The sequence below is a fragment of the Chiroxiphia lanceolata genome, chromosome 14 (assembly GCF_009829145.1).
Source record: "Chiroxiphia lanceolata isolate bChiLan1 chromosome 14, bChiLan1.pri, whole genome shotgun sequence".
Classification (NCBI taxonomy): domain Eukaryota; kingdom Metazoa; phylum Chordata; class Aves; order Passeriformes; family Pipridae; genus Chiroxiphia; species Chiroxiphia lanceolata.
The window spans coordinates 2,536,099-2,558,154 of record NC_045650.1 but is presented as its reverse complement, the minus strand read 5'-3'; the positions used below and the strand labels follow the sequence as shown (position 1 = coordinate 2,558,154).

The 22,056-nt window shown below is 58.0% G+C and overlaps 1 protein-coding gene across 4 annotated transcripts; it reads left to right on the top strand.

Moving 5' to 3' along the window:
• The first annotated feature begins 3,400 nt into the window (after nt 1-3,400).
• On the top strand, nt 3,401-21,330 carry SPRY3 (sprouty RTK signaling antagonist 3). 4 transcript variants are annotated; one of them, XR_004359655.1, is made up of 2 exons: nt 3,401-3,467; nt 5,311-5,342. XR_004359655.1 is itself a non-coding variant. In XM_032702222.1 (2 exons), the coding sequence occupies exon 2, from the start codon at nt 14,854-14,856 to the stop codon at nt 15,772-15,774; it is 921 nt and encodes a 306-aa protein (XP_032558113.1). In that variant the 5' UTR covers nt 3,436-3,467; nt 14,807-14,853; the 3' UTR covers nt 15,775-21,330. The 4 variants fall into 4 exon arrangements, 3 of the variants coding, with proteins under 3 accessions (XP_032558113.1, XP_032558114.1, XP_032558112.1); XM_032702222.1 differs by lacking the exon at nt 5,311-5,342 and adding an exon at nt 14,807-21,330 and having other exon boundaries at nt 3,436-3,467; XM_032702223.1 differs by lacking the exons at nt 3,401-3,467; nt 5,311-5,342 and adding exons at nt 8,904-9,111; nt 14,807-21,330.
• The last annotated feature ends 726 nt before the right edge of the window (nt 21,331-22,056 follow it).

Here is a 22,056-nt window from a genome sequence, read left to right as displayed (position 1 = left end):
GGGCTGGCCACCGGCAGACAGCCGCTATCGATTTTCCTGCTTCAGCAAAACGCGGCCGTGCCGGGAGCCGGGCGGTGGTGACGGGTGATGGCAGCGCCGGCACGTCCAAGGGTGATGGGGGAGCTGTTGGAGAGCTGTCCCCGTCTCCCAGTTCCCTACCAGCGCTATAGCCCCTTTTCTGGGAGTCTCAGGTGGCTCTTCCTCCCCCGTGCCCCGAGCAGCCGTGGTTTGTGAGATCCAGGTGTGGGGAAATGCAGCTCCTGGAAGTTGCTTTCCTCCGGGAGCCTGCAATTTTCCAAAGCCTTTTCCCAACTGAAATTCCACCTGTCCCCCCGAGCTGCCTGGGGACATCGGCAGTGCGGGAGAAGCCACATCCAGCACCGAGGCTGGATCCTCGCCCTCCTTCCAGCCTCCTGGAATGATCCCTGGTGAAGATGCTTTGGATCACGGTGTCTTGGGAAGCAACAGCCAAACCTCCTCCTCTGGCCGTGCCCTGGGGGTCTTCCACATCTCCCGTAGCATCTCCCAAATTACCACGGAATGAGGATAAGCCCTTGCACCTGTCAGAAAGTGGTAAACTGAGTCAGGAACCATGAACTGACATAATTTCCTGATTTCCATAGATGTATGCTTGGTGATGTCATTCAGAAAGGGAGGAGATGACCAGGACAGGCAAAGCCAAAGTCCTTCCTTTGGCCTTCATTGCCCAGGTATTTGTTGTGGAGCAGCAGGTCCTCTTCTAGGCTCTCACTCCCGCCACACTTGGTAAATAATAAAACCTTCAGCCTCACGTGTCCTCTGTAACAAAATCTTCAGCCTCACGTTTCCTACCCTGGGAAAATGGGCTGTCCCAGGAGGGACAGGGATGCTGGTGCAGGGATGGGGCAGTAGCTGCGCCTTCCCAAGCCTGCCCATGGAGATGAGGGGAAGGTGAGCCTTTACACAGCCAGAATTTCCCCTCCTGTGTGGGGGGTGGATGCTCTTCCTGCCCCAAAGCAAATTTTGGGGTAGAGGAATGTGGGTTTCCAGCCTGGGGTCTCTTTGTCCTCGTAAGTGGCCTTGAGGGGTGGGCACAAAGGCAGATGGTGAGGTTGTCCCCACCCCAGTGAGCCCCTGTGCTCCTCCCACCTTGGTAGTGCAGCATGGACAGGAGCATCCCTGGGGAGCATCCTGGGGCTTTGGGGACATATCTGTCCACTCTGGGAAGCCCTGGAAGTTACCGGGGGAAGAGCCCAGCTGTATCCAGGGAGCTTCATCCTCCTCCTCCTCCTCCTCACCTTTCAGAACCCATTAAGGGGCTTTAAGTCTCTACCACTCTCTGCTATCAGCTCTGGGGGTGTCAGGGAAGGGGGGCACAGGGCTGGGGTTCACCCTGCACTGTGTTGGTGTGGGAGAAGACCCCTTCTGGGAGGAGACCCCTCCTCCTTGTGTGTTTTAACCTCCTGCTCCTCCTGCTTCTGTGTCCCACCCCACTGGGAGCTGGGATCTGCAGCTGGACAAGCTCCAGCCACTGCTGAAACGTGGTTTTTGGGGGGTGTGGGCAGCTGGGGGACACTGGCATTACTCCTCCCCACCTCCAGTGGAGCTTTGATGCCTGTCTTGGAAGAGATTTTTCCTGAGAAGGCTGAGCTGGGTGTGTGAGACCCTGGAGCATCTGCAGTTTGTCCCTCCCCGCTCCCCTGGATCCATCTGGGGGCCATGGGGGAATCCTCTGCCCCTGACATCCTGGAGGGAGGAGCAGAACCCCCCTTCCTCCCTTGACAGCACCTTGGGACCTTGTTCCAGGCTTTGGGAATCTTCATGTTGTGTGTGATGGGTGGACATTCCAAGGGGATTTAGGAGCTCACACCAGAGCAGGTACCCACAGGGAGGTGGGATAGGCTGGGGGGCAGTGAGGGATGGGGTGTCAGGTGGTCCTGGCCGTGGGGCAGAGCCTCTGTCTCAGCAGAGGGAGGTGAGAGAAGGTCAGAAAAGTTTTTGCCAGGTCTGAGAGCGCTTGGGCAGGAGGGGCTGAGATAACCACCGTTATTTAATTTATTTTTTCTAAATAGAAAAAAGGAAGGAAGTTAATAAATAATGTAAAGTGGAGAATGCATTAATGAAAGGGAGAGAGAGGGAGAGAGAGGGAGAGAGAGGAAGGGACAGGGCAGAGTGAGAGCGTGGGGGGGGGGGAAGATATTCCTGCCGGTATCGATTGGATATGATTACATTAGAGCTATCAAATATTCATACTACATTCCACAAGAGGTCATTGTGTGTGTTTTTCCAATTTAGCCCTGCCTTGGCGCAGGGAGTAGGCTCTGGGGTGGGAAAAGGGCTGTGAACATGGCTCCAGCCCCCGGCCCCGGGGCTGTCCCCTCCCCTGGCCACAGGAATGTCACCACAGGGATGTCACCCACTGGAGCCTGGCACGGTCCTGGTGGGATGTGGAGCTGGGGGTAGGTGGGGAGGGGGTGCCGAGGGGATGTGGGGGGGATGCTGAACTGGCTGCTGACCCTGAGGGTCCTTCACAAAGCCCCTGAGGGCTGTGGATCCTGGGCAGACACAGCAAGTGGGGGGACACGTTTCTCCTCCCTGACAAACACTTCTGTTCCCTCCCTGGCGAGCTCCGGTGAGCTCCGGGATGGTGGTCACTCTTCACTGGCTGCTCGAAGCTGTTCCTTACCCTTAATGGAACATTTTAACCGGGATGTCCCTTTGCCAGCTGGGAAGGGTCAGCCGAGGCCACGGAGCCAGGCAGGAGGGGGATGAGATGCCGTATGGATGACAGTGTGGCAGGTCTCCCACTGCGGTGCCCATCTGCCAGGGCCTCCATCCCTCCCTCCACACTGCCCCTGCCAGCCGGGATCCTCACCCAGGACAGAACCACACGGGACAAGGACCAACAGCACCAGTGGTCCCGAATCAGGGGCTTCAAGGACACAACTCTGCGGGGTCTGGAGAGAGCGCTCGGGGCGCAAACCCACCCCCCGTGTCACCCCGAGGAGGTGTCAGGGAGCTGCTGAACGATTCTTCTTCCACTCAGGGCACTTCCTTTGCCCGTGCCTCAGTTTCCCTGTACCTCCAAATTCCCACAGCATCGCCAGGGCACTGCTGCCAGCCCCCAGCCCCGGTGGCTGCGCCGAACCCCCGCTGCCCCAGCACGTCCCCGGGCGCTGGGAGCCAGCGCTGCCTTCTCTCCTTACATTAATAAAAATTTTACAGCACGGTGGCAGGAAATGCATTTTCAGTTCATCTGCTGCAGCTATTAGATTACCAGGAAATGGCTGCCTGGACGGCAGCCAGGGCTCCGATTGGCCCCGGTGCAGGGAGAAGGCGAGCGGAGCACCGGGATGAGCGGGTGAGACCGGAGCCCATCCCCCTGGATGGTGTGCCAGGCTGTGCCCAGCGGCTCTGCCCGTGTGCTGGGGGACGGCTGGGAGGCTCCCTGGGGAGGATGGTGGTCCCTGCTGCCTCGGGAAGCTGGGGTGAGCAGGGGACTTGTCTCCTGATGAACCTCTGCTCAACCCTAAGAGCAGCAGAGCCCAGATAGCCACAGCCTCTGCTGTGCTGGGACCAGGGAGAAGGGGGAGATTCGGGGCTGGGAGCAGGGTGAGCGGGAAATTTGAGGCTGGGACCAGAGACAAGCGAAAGATTTGGGGCTGGGACCAGAGACAAGTGAAAGATTTGGGAATGGGACAAGGGAGAGGTAGGAAATTTGGGACCAGGGAGAGATGAGAGATTTGGGGCTGGGAGCAGGGTGAGCGGGAAATTTGAGGCTGGGACCAGAGACAAGCGAAAGATTTGGGACTGGGACCAGAGACAAGTGAAAGATTTGAGGTTGAGACCAGGGAGGGCAGGAAATCTGGAGCTGAGACCAGGGAGAGAGGAGAGATTTGGGTCTGGGATGAGGCCAAGTGGGAAATTTGGGGCTAGGACCAGGGAGAGGTGGGAAATTTGAGGCTGGGAGCAGGCAGAAGTGAATGATTTGGGGCTGGGACCAGGTAGAATGGGAAACTTGGAGCTGAAACCAGGTGCCAGTGAAAGATTTGGGGATGGAACCAGGGAGACAGGAAAGATTTGGGGCTGGGACAGGGAGGGTGCATGCACTGAGTGCAGCAAGTGTCTGCAGAGGTTGGTTCTTCCAAGCTGTGGGATTTTTGGACCACCAAGCTGGACTGGAGTCAAGTGGAACACGGGAAAGAGTTAAACTTGTGTTGTCTGGAAAAGAGCCGGGAGGATGGGGCAGGTGCTGGCTATAAATACCTGTACCTGCCTCGGAGGTGGCAGAGCTAATGAAGGGAGGGAATTGTGAGCAGCCCCTCCGAGGAGCAGGGGCCAGAAGAGGAGGGGGGGCCAGTAGCTGCAGTGGCTCCGTGGGCCCTGGGGAGGGAGGGATGGGGTTTTTAGGGACATGGTTTTTAGGCTAGGCAGGGCTCTAAGGAGAGCCCTCTTAGAGGTGACTGTGCCTGAGTGCTGGCACTGGTCTCTACAGGGTGGGACAATTTTATGCTGGCATGCTCAGTTCACTCCCTGAGCCCAGCCCAGCCACAGGCCCTGGGATCATTTTCACAATCCTGGAATGATCCTGAGATCGTTTTCACATGAGCATCGGGTACAAAGTGCAGCATCTTCCTTCGGTGGAGGTGCTACCCTGGGGTGGCAGGTGGTCCCTCTTTTCAGGATGCTCCTCAGAACATCCTGGGCTCTGGAAGGATGCTTGAGGATCCAGAGGGATGCTCCGGACTCCCTGCCTGTGCCTGGCAGTATCTCGGGGGGCTCAAGCTCTCTCTGCTTGCCTGGCCTCCACCCTGGCTCGGGTGCAGGATGCTGTTTTTGGGAAGGAGGTGACCCCAGCCCTCCAGTCCCCAGCCCTGCCATGGTGACATCATCCCTCGGGACCGGGACTGGAGCAAAGAAGACACCTGGGAAATGAGGGATGGTGAAGAGGGAAGGTGAGGGATAATGGGATGGGAGCAAGGAAGGGAGCAAAGTGTGGGGAGAAAGGAAGGTCTGAGCCTTGCCGAGGTTTATTAAAGTTTAAGAGAACAGAAACCCTGGTTTGCGTGGAGGGGACCGGCTATTTTTAGCGGTGGGTAGGATGTCAGCTCTGAAAATAGCCTGCTACCAGATCCTAATGAAATCCTCTCTTTGGCTCTCACCCGGAGCGAGTTTGGAGGGGGAGGATCGCAGTCACACCCGCAGCCGAGGAGCTCCTGACATTCACAATGACTCGCCTGGTTTTTTCTTATTTATTTATTTAATTTTTTTTTTTTCCTTCCCCCTCCGGTTTCTCCTATTCTTCGCCCGGCTCTGCCTTACGCCGAGCAGAGGAGTCACCAGCCAAAAAAGTGAATGCGGGGGTGGCGCTGCTTAGCTACGGCCAAATCCCAGCAGCATGTGACCAGGTTGGCAATTTAATACGGAGCCCTTCTCCCCGGCACACGCGCGCTCGAGTTAAAGTGACATTGAAACGGGGACTCAAAGTGCTGGAGGCAAAGAAATTGGGGGGAGCTGCCTCCCCCCACCCCACCCCACCCCCTTCCATGCCTGGGCAGAGGGGTTTGTGTCGTGGGGCTTGGTGGGGATTGGGAAAGGTGGTACTCAGGTGAGGGAGGATGCTCGGGGCAGGCAGGTGGGCTTGGAAGGGAGCAAGAGGTGGGAGAGCTGGTGGAGCAGATGGTCTGCAGAGAGCTGAGCACCCCGGGGCATCAGCAGGGGGGATCCCAGGTGTACATGGGATACCTAGGACATGTGGGATACCTGGAGCACATGGGATACCTGGGACATGTGGGATACCTGGAACACATGGGATACCTGGGACATGTGGGATACCTGGAACACATGGGATACCTGGGACATGTGGGATACCTGGAACACATGGGATACCTGGGACATGTGGGATACCTGGAGCACATGGGATACCTGGTGCACGTGGTGGAGCCCAGTCCAAGACTGCTGGGAAGCCTGAAGAAGATCTGGATCAGTGGGTGGTGACTGCTCCCAGGAAAGATCAGGGACCACCCAAGGAGCATCACGGGGATCACAGGGCAGAGAATCCATGGAAAGAGAAGTCCCTGAAGGCTTGGGGGCAGAAGAGACACTTGTTGGAGCATCACATCCTCATCAAAGGAGGGATGAAGGTACCACACAGGCACAGGCTGGGTGAGGAACATATGTCTTGTAGATGCAGGGTGAGACTTGGTCAAAGGACCAGTGCTCTGAGAGCTTTTTTGGGGACATTCAGGGTCTGGAAGGTGCAAACCCTTTGTCACTTGATGGGTGCAGCAGTGGGTTTTGGGTGGGCAAATACACATCACCCCCCCATGGCACCCCAGCCAGGCCAAAGACAGCCCAATCCTGATGGGAACGAGAAGCCTTCACCTCCATGCCCTTCGTCTGCAAGGGATCCAACTGCAGAGCTCTACTACAGGCACCTTCCAGGGAGCTGGAAAATGGAGTTAACAGTTTTCCCATTTTCCAGTGAGGATATGCCTGTATTGACCATCCCCTGGTGTGTCTGTGACTGGTTCATCATCTCCTCACCCGCCCTGCTCAGGTTCCTCAGTAGCTCAGGGTTGGGATCTCACCTTTGGAGTCACATCTTTGCTCTGGTTTCTGTGCTGGGAGGGGGATGTGGTTGTGGGCAGGGACCTCGTGGGGACAAACATGCTTTCTGTGGATGTACAGGGAGCCCATCAGTCACGGAATCTCAGACTGGTTTGGGTTGGAAGGCAATCCTCTAGTTTCAACCCCCTACAGGGACACCTTCCACCAGCCCAGGTTGCTCCAATCCCCATCCAGCCTGGCCTTGGACACTTCCAGGGATGGGGCAGCCACAGCTTCTCTGGGCAACCTGTACCAGGGCCTCCCCACCCTCATGGTGAAGGTGTCCCAGGCTGGGACACCCCAGTGCTTGGCTCTCACTGTACGCAAAGGGACACGGAGAGGGAAAAAAATCCCAGCTGCCATTCTGTGCCCCTCGGGATGGCTTGAGGTGCTGGGTACCTGCTCACCCTGGGCACTGGATGTTGCCCCCCGAGACAGCTCCTCCTGCCTGGGCACGGAGCCGGATCCATCTGCATCAATGAGTCAGCAGGACCCACTTAACACTTCCCCAGCAGGATCTGCTCCTCTCTCCCGACAGAATGGGCAGCTCTGGCAGGCTCTGGCAGCGTGTTACGATCTCAGCTCATTAAGGGACGCATCCTGAGCGCTTTATTGATGTTTTATGCTGCCTGGCTCCATCTTCAGAGGGAAACTCTCATTGCAGTCAATGACTACACCTCCGGGCGCTGCGGGCTGAGCTCGGAGATCTGGATCCGGCTCCCGGAGAGGCCGGCTCGGCTCCGGCGGCTGTGGAGCTGCATCCCTGCAAACCGCGGGGTTTGACTCCAAAGCGGCCAAGAAGCTCCTCAGGGCCAGGATCCCGGCAGGGCGTTTTCTTTCCAGGGGCTAGGGAATGTTCAGAAGGAAAACACAAGGAAGGGGTTGTTTTTTTTTTCCTTACTTAACTCTCTTTCTGCGCAAAGGAGCTGCACGACAGGGAAGGGAAATGATGTTTCCTCTCCCCCAGCGCTGCCGTCTGTTCAGCCGGAGCCCGGTGGGGTGGGTGTACCTGGGCTCCTCCTCCTCCCCGCGGCGTGTTGGGAGCCACATGCCCCCACTTCGGGAACATCACAGTCCTTTAATAAGTTCCCCGGCGCTCGCTGCTGCTTCTAAAAAGCTCGTGGCACTGTCTGGCTTCAAGTGGCTTTTACATAATCCAGACTGTCAGGCTAGATGAGCATCACGGTCCCTTCTGGCCCTAAAATCTGTGAATCTCCGAATTAGAGGGCACCAGCACCTCCTTGTTTCTGGCTGATTGAATCAGGGGAATTGCGTGTTCTCTTTCTCCTCTCCCCTTTTCTCTCTCCCTCCCCTGCATCGTCTTTAACTGGAGGTGAATTACCCTCCCTCCCCCTGAGCCCAAGCTTGGCAAATAGCATCAGGACAGATCAGACATCCTGAGCCTTGCTCTGGGATATCCTCCTCTCCACTGCCCACTCCCAGGCCAATTCCCAGCAGTAAATTGTCCAGCTGTGGGCACGGGCAGGGCTGGAGGTGGTGTGGAAAATGGTGCTGAGCAATCCTGGTTGCTTTAACATCACAACTGAGTTCTCCAGGTTCCAGACTGAGCTCGCTTGGATTTGGAAGCAAGGTGTGGATCTAAAGAAACACTTTTTGGGAAGAGGAAGGAAAGCGAGTGACCCTCCATGTTTCTTAGGGGTGTTTGGGATGTGCAGGGGGAGTGGAAGGAGAAAAGTGGGGAGGAATTGCTGGTGACCTGTGGGGATTGCTGGGGATAGGGGTTTCCCAAATACAGGGATCTGCAACAGGAGCTGGGAAGCTGCTGAGCAGACTCAGCTGGAGTTGGGAACTCCGGGATGTGCTGCTGCCATCTCAATGCTGGTGTGTCCCAGGCAGGAGATGCTCTGACAGCCTCACATATAAGCAGGACACCCAGGACCTGCTTCTCCCCATCCCTTTGGGCAGGACCCCAGGGGGCATTTGAGGGGTTAAAGGTGGCAGATTCCAATTGGGATGAGCAGTGAAACCAATCCAAAAGGTGACCTGAGAGGAGTTGGGATAGCTGCAGGTAGAGGCTGAGGAGGAGCAGAGGCAGCAGAGTGTGGGGCACAGCGTGGCCCGAGGGAGGGCTGTCCAATCCCCCGCTCCCACACACCCTGCACAGGGGGAGAGCACCAGAAACCTGCACGAATCTCACACCTTCCTCTGCCACGGCTTAGCAGGGGAGAACCACATCCCTCTCCCAACAGCCAAACCCCCTCCGAACCCTGCCAGGTGCTCAGTCCCAGACCCTTCCTCTGGGAGCGAAGTTTCCTGCTTTGCAAACGCCCTCGGGTTCCCAGCCCTCCTCTCGAGCGCTGCTGCGGTCAATAACTCACCAGGAGGCTGCTATTCTCCCTCCGCTTCCCACCCTCCCACTCCTCCCGGGAGCTCCGCATTCATGCCTTTTCGGCCCTCCCTCGGCAGCGAGTGAGGAATAAAGCGGTGCGGGCTGAGCACGACGCGGGCTGCGCTGGGATGCTGGGAGCCAGCGAGGGAAGCCTGAATCACCGGCACCTCAAGGTGGGAGTGAGAGATTTGGGCTGGGAGAAAGGGACGACATCACACGTGCTCCCCCCAGGAGTCAGGTGCTCCCAGCCAGCTGGCAGTCGCTGGGAATTGGGCAGCTCAGATCCTTTCTGTGCCTTTAAAGACGGAGCTGAGAGCGATGGGGAGAAGAGGAGGGGCCGGTGGGAGTGCAGAGGGATGCAGCCTGAAGGCTCTGAGCTGGAGCAGAGGCTGAGGGATGCTGTCAGGGACTCGTTCCTCCTGGAGAAACTCCTGGAGGAGCATCCCTAGTGGGATCCCATGGAGATGGAGAAACGCTCGGCTCAGCTGGGTGTCATGTGGGACAGTGGAGTCACTGGCCCCAGATGGGGAGGATTCCAGTGCTTCTGCTGGCATCAGCGGGGAGGGAGCCCCTGAGGTCTGTGGGATCACCCTGGTTTGTCCCCATCTGTTAGAGCCACAAGTGGCAGAGCTGGATTTGTCATCCTTATTCCAGGTCCTTCTCTTTCCCTCATTCCCCATCCTGCTCTCACACCCCCAGATCCCGGGGACCTGTCCACCCCAGGGGTCCCGTGCTGCTGGGGACCTGCCTGGGGGCTCAATGGCTTCAGCTTTGTGCCTTGGACCAGATCCTAAGCCCTCCCTGAGCTGGGATGTTGCTTCACCCATCCAGTGAACACTCCCAGGAAGGATGGGTGACCACTCTAGAAGCGTTGAGAGGAATGAAAGGAGGGTGGGGGCTCTGGTGGGGCCCATGGGTGATGTCCAGTGTCATCAAGGTGACCTTGTGTATTGGGGACTGGCAAATCAGGTCCAGTTTACTTACACATAGGGTTGTCACAAAGGGTCCCTCGTGCTCCTGAGCCAGGAAAGCAGCAAGGAGGGAGCATGCAGGGACCCAGGAAAACCTCTGGGGTGGAAGATCCAGGTCCTGCTTGGACCTTGAGTCCAAGCTTTTTGTTTCTGGGACAGTGGGATGTTTGTGTGCTGGTTCTGTGGGTTTCAGTACGGAAAAGCCCTTTTCCAGCCTCTCTGCCCTGAGTACGGGAGCTAATTTGGGTGTTGGTTTGGACTTTTGGGAAATACCGGGAATGAACGGCACCCGGGCACTCTCTGGTGCCTCCTGGGAAGAGGTGAGCTGGGAGAAGGTTGGACTTGATGACCTTAGAGGTCTTTTCCAACCTTTTTGATGATTCTGTGAGGTGACTGCCCCCGTTTCACAGCGATTTACGGATCAAGCCCAAGGTGACAGATCCCGGCAGAGTCGCTCCCGGCCCTTTGCAGCCCAACCCGCCACAGCCTTCTCACGGTATCGCACCGACCCCAACCCACCGCGACCGCACCCGTGATGCTGATGCGGGTCCCCAGGGGGAATGCCCTGCTGGGGGGCTGTCCCGGTGGGCACAGGGGGGGACACCGAGCCGGGAGGCGGCAGGGTCATCCCACCGGGGGCAGGAGGGGGATGCGGAGCCCGAGGCGGACGGAAACGTTTAGATAGCGGGTGTTCGTGCCGCGGCGGGGCTGGGCGGCAGCGGCGCCTGGGGAGCGCTGCGGGGCTCTGCGGGGCCGCTAATGGGCCGAGTCCATTTCAGCGGGATGACGCCACCTGGGTAAAGCGTTAAGAGCTCCGGGAAGGCAGCGCAGAGCGAGGGGGAGCGCGATGCTCCCGGGCAGCGCCAGGTCCCTCCCTCCTCCCTCCATCCCTCCTCCTCCTCCTCCTCCTCCTCCTCCTCCTCCTCCTCCTCCTTCTCCTCCTCCTTCTCCTCCTCCTCCCAGCCTCCCGTTCCCACCGAGCGCGGGGGCCCCCCCGCCGCTCCCGCTGCCCGCGGCGCGGGGCTCGGCTGCGGGGCCGGGGCTGCCCCGCTCGCCGCCCCGGGGCTGCCCCCGCCGCGCTCGGGCTCCGCGGGCGGATGGAGCGGCGGCGGCAGCGGCGGCGGCAGCGCGGTGAGTCCGCCCGGCGCGGACACGCGTGGGCTGCGGGACGGCGGCGGAACGCGGCGCGGGGGGCGCGGGTGGGCTGCGCGGCGGGGGAACACGCGCGGGCAGAGGGGGACGAGGGGTCCCGAGCACGCGTGAGTGGTGGGGACGGAGAGTCCTGGACCGCGCGTGGGCTGTTCGCTGAAGGGACACGCGGTCCCTCGGATGCGCAGGGGCTGCGAGTGTGCAACGAAACGGAGGTTCCGTGCGGTGAGGGGGTTGGGGTCCTGGACGCGCGTGGGGTGTGCGTGGTGGGGCTGGGTGTGGGTCAGAGACATGCGTGGGGTGTCCTGCACGCAAACGGGTTGCGGGCACAGTGGTGCTCACAGGTCCTGGAGATGTGCGAGCTGTGTGAGTGAAGGGGCTGCGGGACAGGTCCGGGTTCGAGCCCCTCGTGGACTGCGTGCCGAGTGGGGCTGGGGGCTCAGCCTTCCCCCATCATCCTGCTCCTCCCCGCAGCGCCCAGACAGGGCAAGGGGGTCCCTTTTCTCCCACTTGGCGCCCTGAGCCGCTCGCCCCCGGCTCGCATCCACCTCCAGCCTGTAAATCATTTGCTTTTACGATCCCTCCTCTGGCCCATTATCACACGAACTTTATATGTTTGGGGCTGGTGGCGGCCATAAAGCTGGCCCCGTTTCCGGGGCTGGCATGCCCGCCGGGCAGGCAGGGTGTGCGGAGCAGGAGGAGGTTGGGGGGACGCCGCCCCGGGCGCCCCCAGCCTGGCAGGTAGGCAGGGAGGGGCGCAGCAGAGCCCCGAGGATGCTCGGCACAGTGGGGCTGGGATATAGACTGTTTGCAGCCCGGGGATCGGGCTGGAGCAGGGAGAGCTGGGAGCGAGCAGGGGGCACTGGGTTATCATGGGGTGGGGAAGAAGGAAGAAGTGGGGTCCCATCTCTGGTCATTAAGTCCCCGTGGAGGACCCACAGATCCTCTTGGTTCCTGGAGGGACATTTGCCTCCCTCCAGCCAGTGAGTCTGGGTCCATATCTGACCCTGCACATGGGAATCACAGGTCTGGGGGTGTTGGGGCCCCGGTCTAGTGCTGGGGGTGCTTCCAGGATCTGTCTTTCCCGGGATGCTGTGTCCAAGCCCTGAGCCCAGATCCTGAGTGTCCGGCATTGCAGAGCCGACGGGCAGCTCCTCTCTCTGCCCATGTCCCCAGGACATGTCCCCCATGTCCCTCCTCACGGTGTCCCTCGCACCCGAGCCTGGCTCATGGGTCTCCTCATGCCTCCTGAGTTCCAGGTGTTGCAGAGGACTGGGAACACCTGGACTGGATCAGCCCTTTGACTGCTCTTTACCTCCCGGCTCCACTGGCTCTGTCACAGTGGGACCTTCTGCTGCCTCTCTCTCTCCCTTTGTGTCTCCCCGAGGTTCAAGCCCCCCTGAACCCTCAGAGGGGCCTCGCCGGCCACGTCTGAATGCCCGGGTACTGCCACAGCCCAGATGAGCGGGGATGGATACTCAGTGTGAGCAGCTGCTGCCCGTGTGAAAACCAGCATCGTCCCTTGAACGATCCCCCTCCCCGATGGGATCCGGGCACGAGGGATGTGGGAATGCACCAAGGCTTCTCCCTGCTCTCCTCTGTGTGGTCCCAGCTGCAGGCTGAGATTCAGGGGTCTGGGGGGCTTCAGGTCACCAGCCTGTGCTTTAGTAAGACCTTCCCAGGTGAGGAGCTCGGTGGCAGCAGGTGACAGCTCACAAGAGCTTTGCCTCTGGTCTGTTCCCATCCCGGCTGGGTGCTCACAAACCTGCCCTGGGTCAGCCGTGCCCTCCTAATTCACCTTGGTATTGCTATGAGAGAAACGGGTGTCCAAATCACTTGGGGATGTCGTGGGCGAGCGACTCCTCACTGTCTGTGTCTCCCTGGATGGGGGATCACAGGGAGCGGGCGGCAGGTGGGCTCCGTGTGCAGGAAAATCCCAAATTTGAGCAGATCCATAACTTTTTCTTTCCGGGAAGGGGGATGGGAGAGACGAGATCTTGCTTGAACAGTCAAAGTAAGTTGCCTTTGCTTTTCCCTGCTCCTCAAGGTCAGCCGAGCTAATGAAAATCAATCTTCCCTCTGCCTCTCTCTGCTGCATGAGCAGATTCTACCTGTGGCCCCTTCACCTACTTGAAAGCGGCGGCTGCCGCGGCCGCCCCGTCCTGCTGACCGTGGGCAGCGCCGGAGGGAGCTTCCCCCTGGAACAGCGTCTTCCTGCGGGGCCGGGCACCGCGACAATATCCGTGTCACTGAGGGATCACTCCTTTGATCTGCTGGAGGAGAATGTCCTGGGGAAGCTGGCTGTGCACGGGAAGCGGGTGTTCAATATGGAAATCTGGGCTGGAAGAGCTGGGGAGAGCTTGCGGCTGGGCTCTGGCGTGAAACACGCGGTGTCCGTTTTCGGGGTGCTCCAGGGTAGCTCCAGGTGGCAGGAGTGGGAGGTTTGTGTTTCCCCCCCTCTCTCTCTCCCTCCCTCCCAAAGGCTGGGAGCTGCCTGGGTGGCAGCCCCATGCCCACTTGCCCCTCTCCCAATCCCGTGGAAGGTTCACCCCGGTGCTGGTGGTGCGGTCTGGCAGACGAGGACTTGGTGATGGAGCTGATGCCATGGGATCGAACCTGCCAGGAAGGGGAGCTGTGGGACATGGAGGTCCTCCCTGTCCCATTCCACATCCCTCAAAGGTGCTGACACTCCTGGACACAGCGGGTTCTGCTGCCGGTGCTGCCGACTCAGGAAGTGCCATTTCCTGAAAACAACAGCAAAGGGCATGGCAGCAGTGTGAGGGGCAGGATGGGGCTTGCCTGCTGCCAAAGCTGCATTCCCTCATGTCTCTGCCAGGGTTAAAGGGAAACCTGCCCTTCTCGGTGCTCCCAATGGGAGCAAATTGGCTCCCGGGCTGTGGATGGGATAACGGGATGCTGCAGTCCACCAGGACTCGGAGTCGGTGGGATAGTCCTGTCTGTGGACAAGTGTGGGACTCATTTTTTTGGAACTAGTTGCAGTTTCATCCCTGGAAGTGTTCAAAAATGTGTGAATGTGGCACTTAAGGACATGGTTCAGTCATGAACGTGGTGGTGGTGCTGGGTTGATGGTTGGACTTGATGATCTTAGAGGGCTTTTCAACCTTAATGATTCCATGATTCCATTATTCTGATTTGTCACTGCTGCTGCCTAAAATTAATTCTGTTCACATTCCCCATCCCAGTGCTCCCGGGGTGTGCAGGGAATGGCAGCAGGAGGCTGCTCGGGTGTGTTGGGAACCCCAAACCTTCTCTGAGCGAGATGACATTCCCAGTTCTGCCATGCCCCTGGATAAGTCACTGCTTCCCATTTCCCCTCCTCTAGAGAGGACCAGCATGTGTCCCTGGGGAAGGAGAGGGAGGTGCTGGGGAGGGGTGGAAAATCCTCTGGAATGACATGAGAGGCTCAAAAGCGTGGGGAGACACTGCGCCTGCCGGGTTTGAGGGGCAGATCCGACGGCCCTTTGCCCTTTGGATGCATCCAGTCTGAGTGTTCCCAGGAACAACAGTACTCTGGATCTGATTGTTGGAAATCCTTTTGTTCTGAGCTCTCCAGCCAGCGTTTGCCTATTGGTTTAGTCTAGTGGAAGGCATCCCTGCCCATGGCAGGGGCTTGGAACAGGATGAGCTTTAAGGTCCCTTCCAACCCAAATCGGTCCAGGATTAGATGAATGGATCCCTTATAAAATGTAACAGGAATATTTTTCTCTCTTCCCGCCCCATCCTTTAGGATTTTTAGATGTGCCCTGATGCCGCAGGGTCTCCTGGCTCCTGGAAATGCAGCTCTCTTCCAGCGTGGCTGAACTCAGCTGTGACGAGACAATGGACCCACCCGCTGAGGACTTCCAGCAGGTCCTGTCCATTGACCAAATCCGCTCCATCCGTGCCAGCAACAACTACGTGGAGAGACCGGCGGCCTGCTTCCAGCAAGCCCGCTCCAACCCCTCCCTGGCCCAGCCACCGCACAAGCAGGAGTGGTCCCAGGACCGCCTGGTGTCTTCCACCTTCCAGGACCTGCACCGCAGCCACAGCCAACAGCACCAGATGCCGCCTTTGCAGCCACACCTGAGCCATTCCAGCACGGCCAGCTCGGTCTCCCAGAGCACCACCGCCTCCGACCAGCGCCTCCTGAGCAGCCTGACGCCCTCCCACTCCGGGCACTCCCTCATCCGGACGCAGCCCCGCGCCGGCGAGCTGAAGGCAGAGGAGTCGCCGCTGAAGGGGGGCTCGGAGAAGCCCACCCTGCACAGCGGCCACCTCTTCATCTGCGAGGAGTGCGGGCGCTGCAAGTGCGCGCGGTGCACGGCCGCCCGCAGCCTGCCCTCCTGCTGGCTCTGCAACCAGCGCTGCCTCTGCTCCCCCGAGAGCCTCCTCGACTACGGGACCTGCCTCTGCTGCGTCAAGGGGCTCTTCTACCACTGCTCCACCGACGACGAGGACACCTGCGCCGACGACCCCTGCTCCTGCGGGCCGGGGTCCTGCTGCGCCCGCTGGGCTGCCATGAGCTTCCTCTCCCTCCTCATGCCCTGCCTCTGCTGCTACTTTCCTACCCTGGGGTGCCTCAAACTTTGCCAGCGGGGTTATGACGGCCTCAAACGACCCGGCTGCCGCTGCCAGAGCCACACCAACACGGTCTGCAGGAAGATCTCCTCGTCCAGCGGCACGCCCTTCCCCAAAACACTGGACAAGCCGGTATGACCCTCCCGGCGAGGAGAAGCAGGCTTTGCTCCTCTTCCTCCCACTCCTCCTCCTCCTCCTTCTCCTCCTCCTCTCTCCTCCATCCCCTTCCTCCCTCGGCTCCCTCCACGCTGCAGTGCTCCCCCTTACCCACCATCACCTTCTGGGAATGAGACGGGTGAGCTGAGGGTCTCCCAGGCCTCATGACATCCTGGCTGGGTGGCCGGGGGAACTGGCACCAAGCTGGGGGAAACAGTGGTTTTGCACATGTGGGAGAGGGACAGGAGAGGCAGAGCGAGCTGTGGGTGCCCTCCCTGGCTGTATCCCACAGGGAAAGGTGACCCAGAGGGTCTTTGGGACTCTGCCCCCATGGGAAGGGCGACCAGGGGGTCCTCAGGATTCTGGTCTGAGCAGGTTTAGGAGCTGCTCCACAGTGTGGTCCTTCTCCATGGGGGAAAGAGGCAGGTCAATGTACCCCCTGTGCAAGAGCCCCCCGGGAGCCAGACCACCTCCTCTCACTCTTTCTCCCTCTCCAGCACTTTCCATGGGTGGCCTTTCTCCTCTCAGGTGGCCGTAGGCCCCCTTTCCTGAGGGGCCGGCGTGCTGTGGGGTCTCACCAGTGGCAGCGCCTTCCCTCCAGGCTTGGGAGCTGCTGGGAGAAGTGAGAGAGCTCCAAAATGAAGTGACACCGTGTTTTTCTGTCTCAAAGAGGAAGGGAAGGTGTGGGAAGCTTTAGAAACCTTCTGGCAGGGGAAGGAGCTATCGGAGGCAGCCCAGCCCACTCGCTCCTGCCCGACTGCAGCGAGGGAAAGGTCCCCTCTGGGATTTGGCTGAGAACAAGGAGCTGGTTGGAAATTGCCATTCATTTCTCCAGGCCTTGGAGGGCTGCCTGGGGTGGGAGCTGCCGCCTGGCTCCGTCCCACCACCGAGCAGATGCTGCAGGCACCAGCTCTGTGCTTGAATCCCAATCTGGTACCTTCCACCAGCACTGAATTCACTTTAAAAAAGCGCATGGCCAAGTCAACTGTCAGCAGCCACTGCTCCGGGGACTCCCCAGCAGGGGCTTCTGTCACCCTGCTTCGGGCAGGAGGACACGGAGAGCACGGAGGGGTGTCAAAACTGGGGACTCCGACCTTCCCTCCCTGTAGATGTTCTGTTTGAGTCCTCACCCTGCTGAGGGTTCTGCGCGGACAAACAGGAATGGGTCTGGACCAAGCCCCAGGGCTGGGTCATCTGCAGAGCAGACGGACACCCGAATCCGGGTCAGGGCTTCGTGTTCCCTTGCTGGGATGATAATAAGCCCAACTGGTTGCTGATGTTGGAGGGCTCCTCCTGGCCCCGAGCTCAGCCCCATCTCCACGCGGCACCAGCTCCCCGTTGTGACCCCACCGGCACCATGCAGGGAAGTTTGGAGCTGGGTTGGTGGCCTGGAGCTCAGCTCTGCCTGCCTGTCTCTCTTCTGAGGTGTGTGAGCACAGAGACAAGCGAATGGTTCCCCTGGAGAAACACATGCAACACACCCCTGGCTTCCCCAAGACCCTGCACCCAGGGCTCACCCGTTGCCTCCTCCCAGCCACCTCTTTCCGTAGAGTTCTGTGGATCTATTTTTGTACATATAAATATAACGTTAGGATGGGTAGGTCTCTTACTAATAATATTCATGAAACTGCTGTGAACGGTACCAGGTGCAAGGTTTGGCTTCCTGGTACACTTGCACATGGTGGAAAAGATGATTTCCCAGTCTGTTTATTGCTAATCCTAGACCCTTAGTTCCTAGGTCGTCGGGAGAGGGGGAAAGGCAGGTGTATGGATTGTCCAGGAGGGTCTGCTGTGCAGTGAGGGGGTGGGATTCAGTGCTGGCTGTGGGGGGAGGCAGAGGTGGACTCTTCACAGTGGGATTCCTCTTTCCACCCATTTGCTATCTGAAAACCATGGAGGATCGAAGCTCCCTCTTTTGCAGGGAAAAGTGGATCCAGGGAGTGATTCATCCCGTTTGGAAGCATTATTCATGAAATTCTGCGCTGGCAGTGCCTCACTCCCTTGACTCAAATGGCACCCAAACATTGAACTTGAGGTTCCCTGTGGAAGGGAGGATGAGTCCCATTCCTGGTGGGAAGTTTGTACCTGGAGGATGTCATGGACATAAGCAAAATCCTCGTCCTGATTTCACCCAGCCCCTGAGGGGTGATGTGGAAAGATCTGGACAAAGATGGACAACCTGCTTCCCTAAGGTGGGGGGATCTCAGGACGATGCTCTCGGACACAGAAGGATCTCCTGGCATTAGGAAGGAAGAGGGCCCCACATTCTCTGAGGCCACCCCTGAAATCTGGAATTATTTGGATTTTAAAGCCATGACCTTTTCAGAGGATGCCCCGTAGGAGAGTGAATCCCCCTAAGATCAGGCCGTGTGGCAGCAGATATTAAATATGTTGCCAATGTATTTATCCATATGCCAGTAATTGCTTGGCTCCCTGCTTCCAAGCCATGTTGGGGAGAGGGGCTTCCACCAAGAGGCACCTTCCTTTGGAAGGCTTGATTCGCTCTTCTATTGGTGCTGATTAAACTCCTTCTTCCTAAAAAACAGACAATATTTTTAGGGAAGAAAGGTCCCCTTTTCACTGTGGATTGGAGGAACTGTCTCCCTTGAATGAGAATGTGAAACAGTTCATTGAAACTTTTTAAAGAGAACTAATGAACAGAATTTTCCAACTTGCTCTACTTTGATTTTTTTTTTCTTCCTCCTTTTTAAACGGATCCCACTCGTAAATTTAGTTACCACCTCTGTATCTTTGCAATTCATTGCTTCCTCTCCTGATGGTGGAATGACTCAACATGTGAAGCTTCATCATTTTCACGGCCTCCCCAAGTCATGCGAGTGCGGGGTGACCTCCCCCAGGTGCTGGAGCTGGGGGATGAGGAGATGGCTGTCCATGGATCAGCTCCCCAGAGCCAGCTTTGCTTGGCACGGCTCTTGCAGCACATTTACCTTCAGGAATTGGTGGGAGGCCAGGATGCCTGCCAGGAGCCTTCCACCTAATGGGCTTTTTCTGGGTCAGTGCAGAAGCCCCATTTCTACCAGGGAACGGTGCCACAGCCTGGGTGAGGATGAGGAGCGTGGCCAGGGCTCTGGAATGTCTCATCTCCAAGAAATGATAAACCTGTGAGATATATTTTAGGAAATATTGGACATGCAGGAAGAGAGGAATTTAAAAGCCATGTAGATGTGCACTTGGGGACATGGTTTAGTGGTGGGCTTGGCAGTGCTGGGGGATGGTTGGACTCAATGGTCTCTGAGGGCTTTTCCAACCTAAATGATTCCATGATTCCTTGAACTGGGGAGGAGGAGGAGAGCCCCAGATGGGCACTGAGGGCTGTCAGACCAGCTTTGGTTTGACTGAGGGCAGACACAAAGCTACAGGCAGGACTTGCAGGGGCTGCAGGAGTTCAGAGCTGTGGGGGCAGGTGGCTTCACCGGGGTTACTGCTCCCTGCTCCACCTGCAGTGCTCAGCACGCTCCCCTGCCTTGCTTTCAGCAGGCAGGAGAAGCTGGGATGTGCCAGAAGCTCTCCAGAGGAGGCCAGCTCTGCTTCACTGAGCTCATCCGCTGTGGGGAAAGCTGTGGGCAGCCTCGTATTCTTTCCCTGAGCTTTTCCTAACATCTTCTGACCAGATCCGTCCTGCTCCCTCCCCACCTCCGGCTGCCAGACAGTTTGGTTTGCCTGCAGAGAGGACTCTGGTTCTTGTTGGGGTTGTGAGCCCCTTTCCTGCCCCACCCTCAGTGAGTCAGATCACATCTGCTCTGGGTGTTTGTTTGCAGCTGCTTGTCCCGGCAGTTGGGGTTTCTCTCTGTCCTGACGTGTCTTTTTTGGTTTTCTTTTGGGAGTGTCACATGTCGAGCCCTCTGCTCTCCCACAGGGATGGATCCGCTTCGTGAGGGAACATTTCTGTGCTCTGTGTCTCTGCTGGTCGTGGGCTCCTTTGCCAGGGAATGTGCAGGGCTGTGGGCAGATGTAGACAGGGAAAGAGATTCAGGTGCCAAAGGAGCAGGAGGCAGGAGCTGCTGAGCGGGACCTGAGCTCCCCCTGCTCCTCTCCCCATCCAAACCTCCAAAGCTCCATCCACACAAGAGGTTCTGCTGGGGTTTGTTCCTGGCTTCCCTTGGTCCCACTCCCCTCCTTCCCCACTGGCGAATCAGTCCCAGCACAGGTGAGGAGGAGTCATGGGAACAAGGCTGGAGTCCCCCTCCCATCCCAGCTCCCAAACTCTCCTGGTGGAGGGGCAGGAGTGGTCCTTAATAGAGAGAGATGAGCCAGGAGTGAGGGGAGCTGCCGTGGGATTTTGCACAGGGAAGGAGCCCACTGTGCCCCAAACTCGCCATTCCCAGCACCCCTGTTAGTTCCCTCTGTCTCTGGCCTTTGGGTGTTTTTAGGCTGGAAAAAGCTGGGAGGCCTTCAGGTCTGATGTTTGTGATCAGCATGTGATAAGGGCTGTGCCCCCATCCCAAAGCCCATCCTTGGTCTCTAACAGGATCCAGCTCAGGTTTGTCTCTTCCAAGGAGCCCGTGGAGCCCAGGCCTGCAGGATGCTCCCAGCAGCTGGACACACCTGGTCCAGGTGGGCCAAACCTGAGCTGGGACCTCTTGGGGCTCAGTCTGCTTGGGGGGATTGCCCCGTGAGCATCGGGATCTCCTGCAAACTCTCTCCCCGAGTCAGGTTGGGAGCTCGTGCAGGTGGGATCTGTTCTGCTTGGGGTGGCATTGCAGAAGAATGCCCTGAGGGTAGAATCCAGGGTCTCCAGTCCCCTTGGAGGGGACTGCAGGCAGAAGAGGGATGTTGGGTGGATGGGAAGAGATCACACACCTCCGTGGGGCAGAGGGGAAGCGGGGTGAGGTTTCCTGGTGGGTCTCTCTCCTGCTGCACCCCAAAGGGCTGGACCAACCCCCCCCTGGAGAGCTGGGCCCTGGGAGAGGAGGGTTCTCAGCCCTCTGTCCTAAGGTGTGTGAGCATCCCAGAGCTGGTTCCCGCCTTCCCTGCAGAGCCCCTGTCCCCCTTCCCCTCCCTCTCTCTCCATCCCCATCCGTTCCCTCGGGATGCTCTGTGTCCTCCTGCCTCCCCAGGTGTCCTCAGCACAAAGTTCTCCTTGGAAGATGCATCACCCTGGGCTTCACAGGAGAGTCTCCTACCTGGAACTGAAGACTCTAATCCTATATTTATGGGTACACAAATGTTCTGTACAGTGTGTAAAGATCCCTCCCCCGGCTCTCTCCATTCGGGCTCCTTTCTATAAGGTATAATATATGTTTATAACCCGATGACTGGTTTTTTTGACAATACTCTTGTACCTTTTAAGAGAAAAAAAAAATAAAAAAACCAAAGTATTTATTTGAAAAGTTTATTTTAAAGATAAGAAAAAAAATAACCTATTTATTTTACTGCACCCTCTTCTGTTTGGTTTCCTTCTCTTGCAAAGCTGATAACTGTTACAGAACCACTGCTGAGATGAAAGAAGTGATTCTATGGTGGCTTCACAAGCCCACTTAGAGCAACTATTCAATAAAAATATATATTAATTTTGAACCTGGTCTCATTCCTGTCTCTGTGGTGGTGGGGACATGGCCCAGGCTCGCTGCTGGGGGGTACTGGGAGGCTGGGTTGGGACTGACATTTGGGGGGACCATTTTTAGCTCCATCAGGGTTCACTTGGGAGATTTCTCCTGATGTTCAAACCTCGAAAATCTCAGCATGGGCTTCCCTGCTGTGGCTGTCCCACATCCTTGAGGAAGGGTTGGCTTCTGTGGCAAAGGGCAGGAGCAAAGAGGGAGGGACTGAGATAAGAAATCCCTGAGACTGGAGGGGGTCTCAGTCCCTCCACAGATTCCCACACATTCCCAAAGGCTCTCCTGCTGCCAGAAGAGAGGGGGTGATGCCACAGGGATCTGGGACTTGGTCGTCTCTTCCCACCAGCTGCAGAAGGCACCTTGGAGGTGGGTTTAGCCCAAAATGGAAGAATCTGGGCCACAGCACCAGCAGTTGCTGGGTCAGGCTGTTGCCTCTGCTCTCTCTGTGCACATCACAGGCCAGTGGTTCACAAACTGCTGTGGGTACAGAGCCCAGACACCTCTGCTTGGCGTGAGGGTCTGTTGTTCACCTAAAGCTCTTCTCTCACGAAGCTGGTGGATCTTTGTTCAAGCACTTCCAGAGAACGAACTCCTTTCACACAGATTCGGTGGCTGATGAATCCCATGGTTAGTGGCACCTCCCTTATTCCTATTTAATTTGTTGGCTCCAGCTTCTACCCCTTGG

Coding starts and splice junctions, on each gene's coding strand:
- SPRY3 (XM_032702222.1), top strand. CDS start 14,854: ATGCAGCTCTCTTCCAGCGTGGCTGAACTCAGCTGTGACGAGACAATG.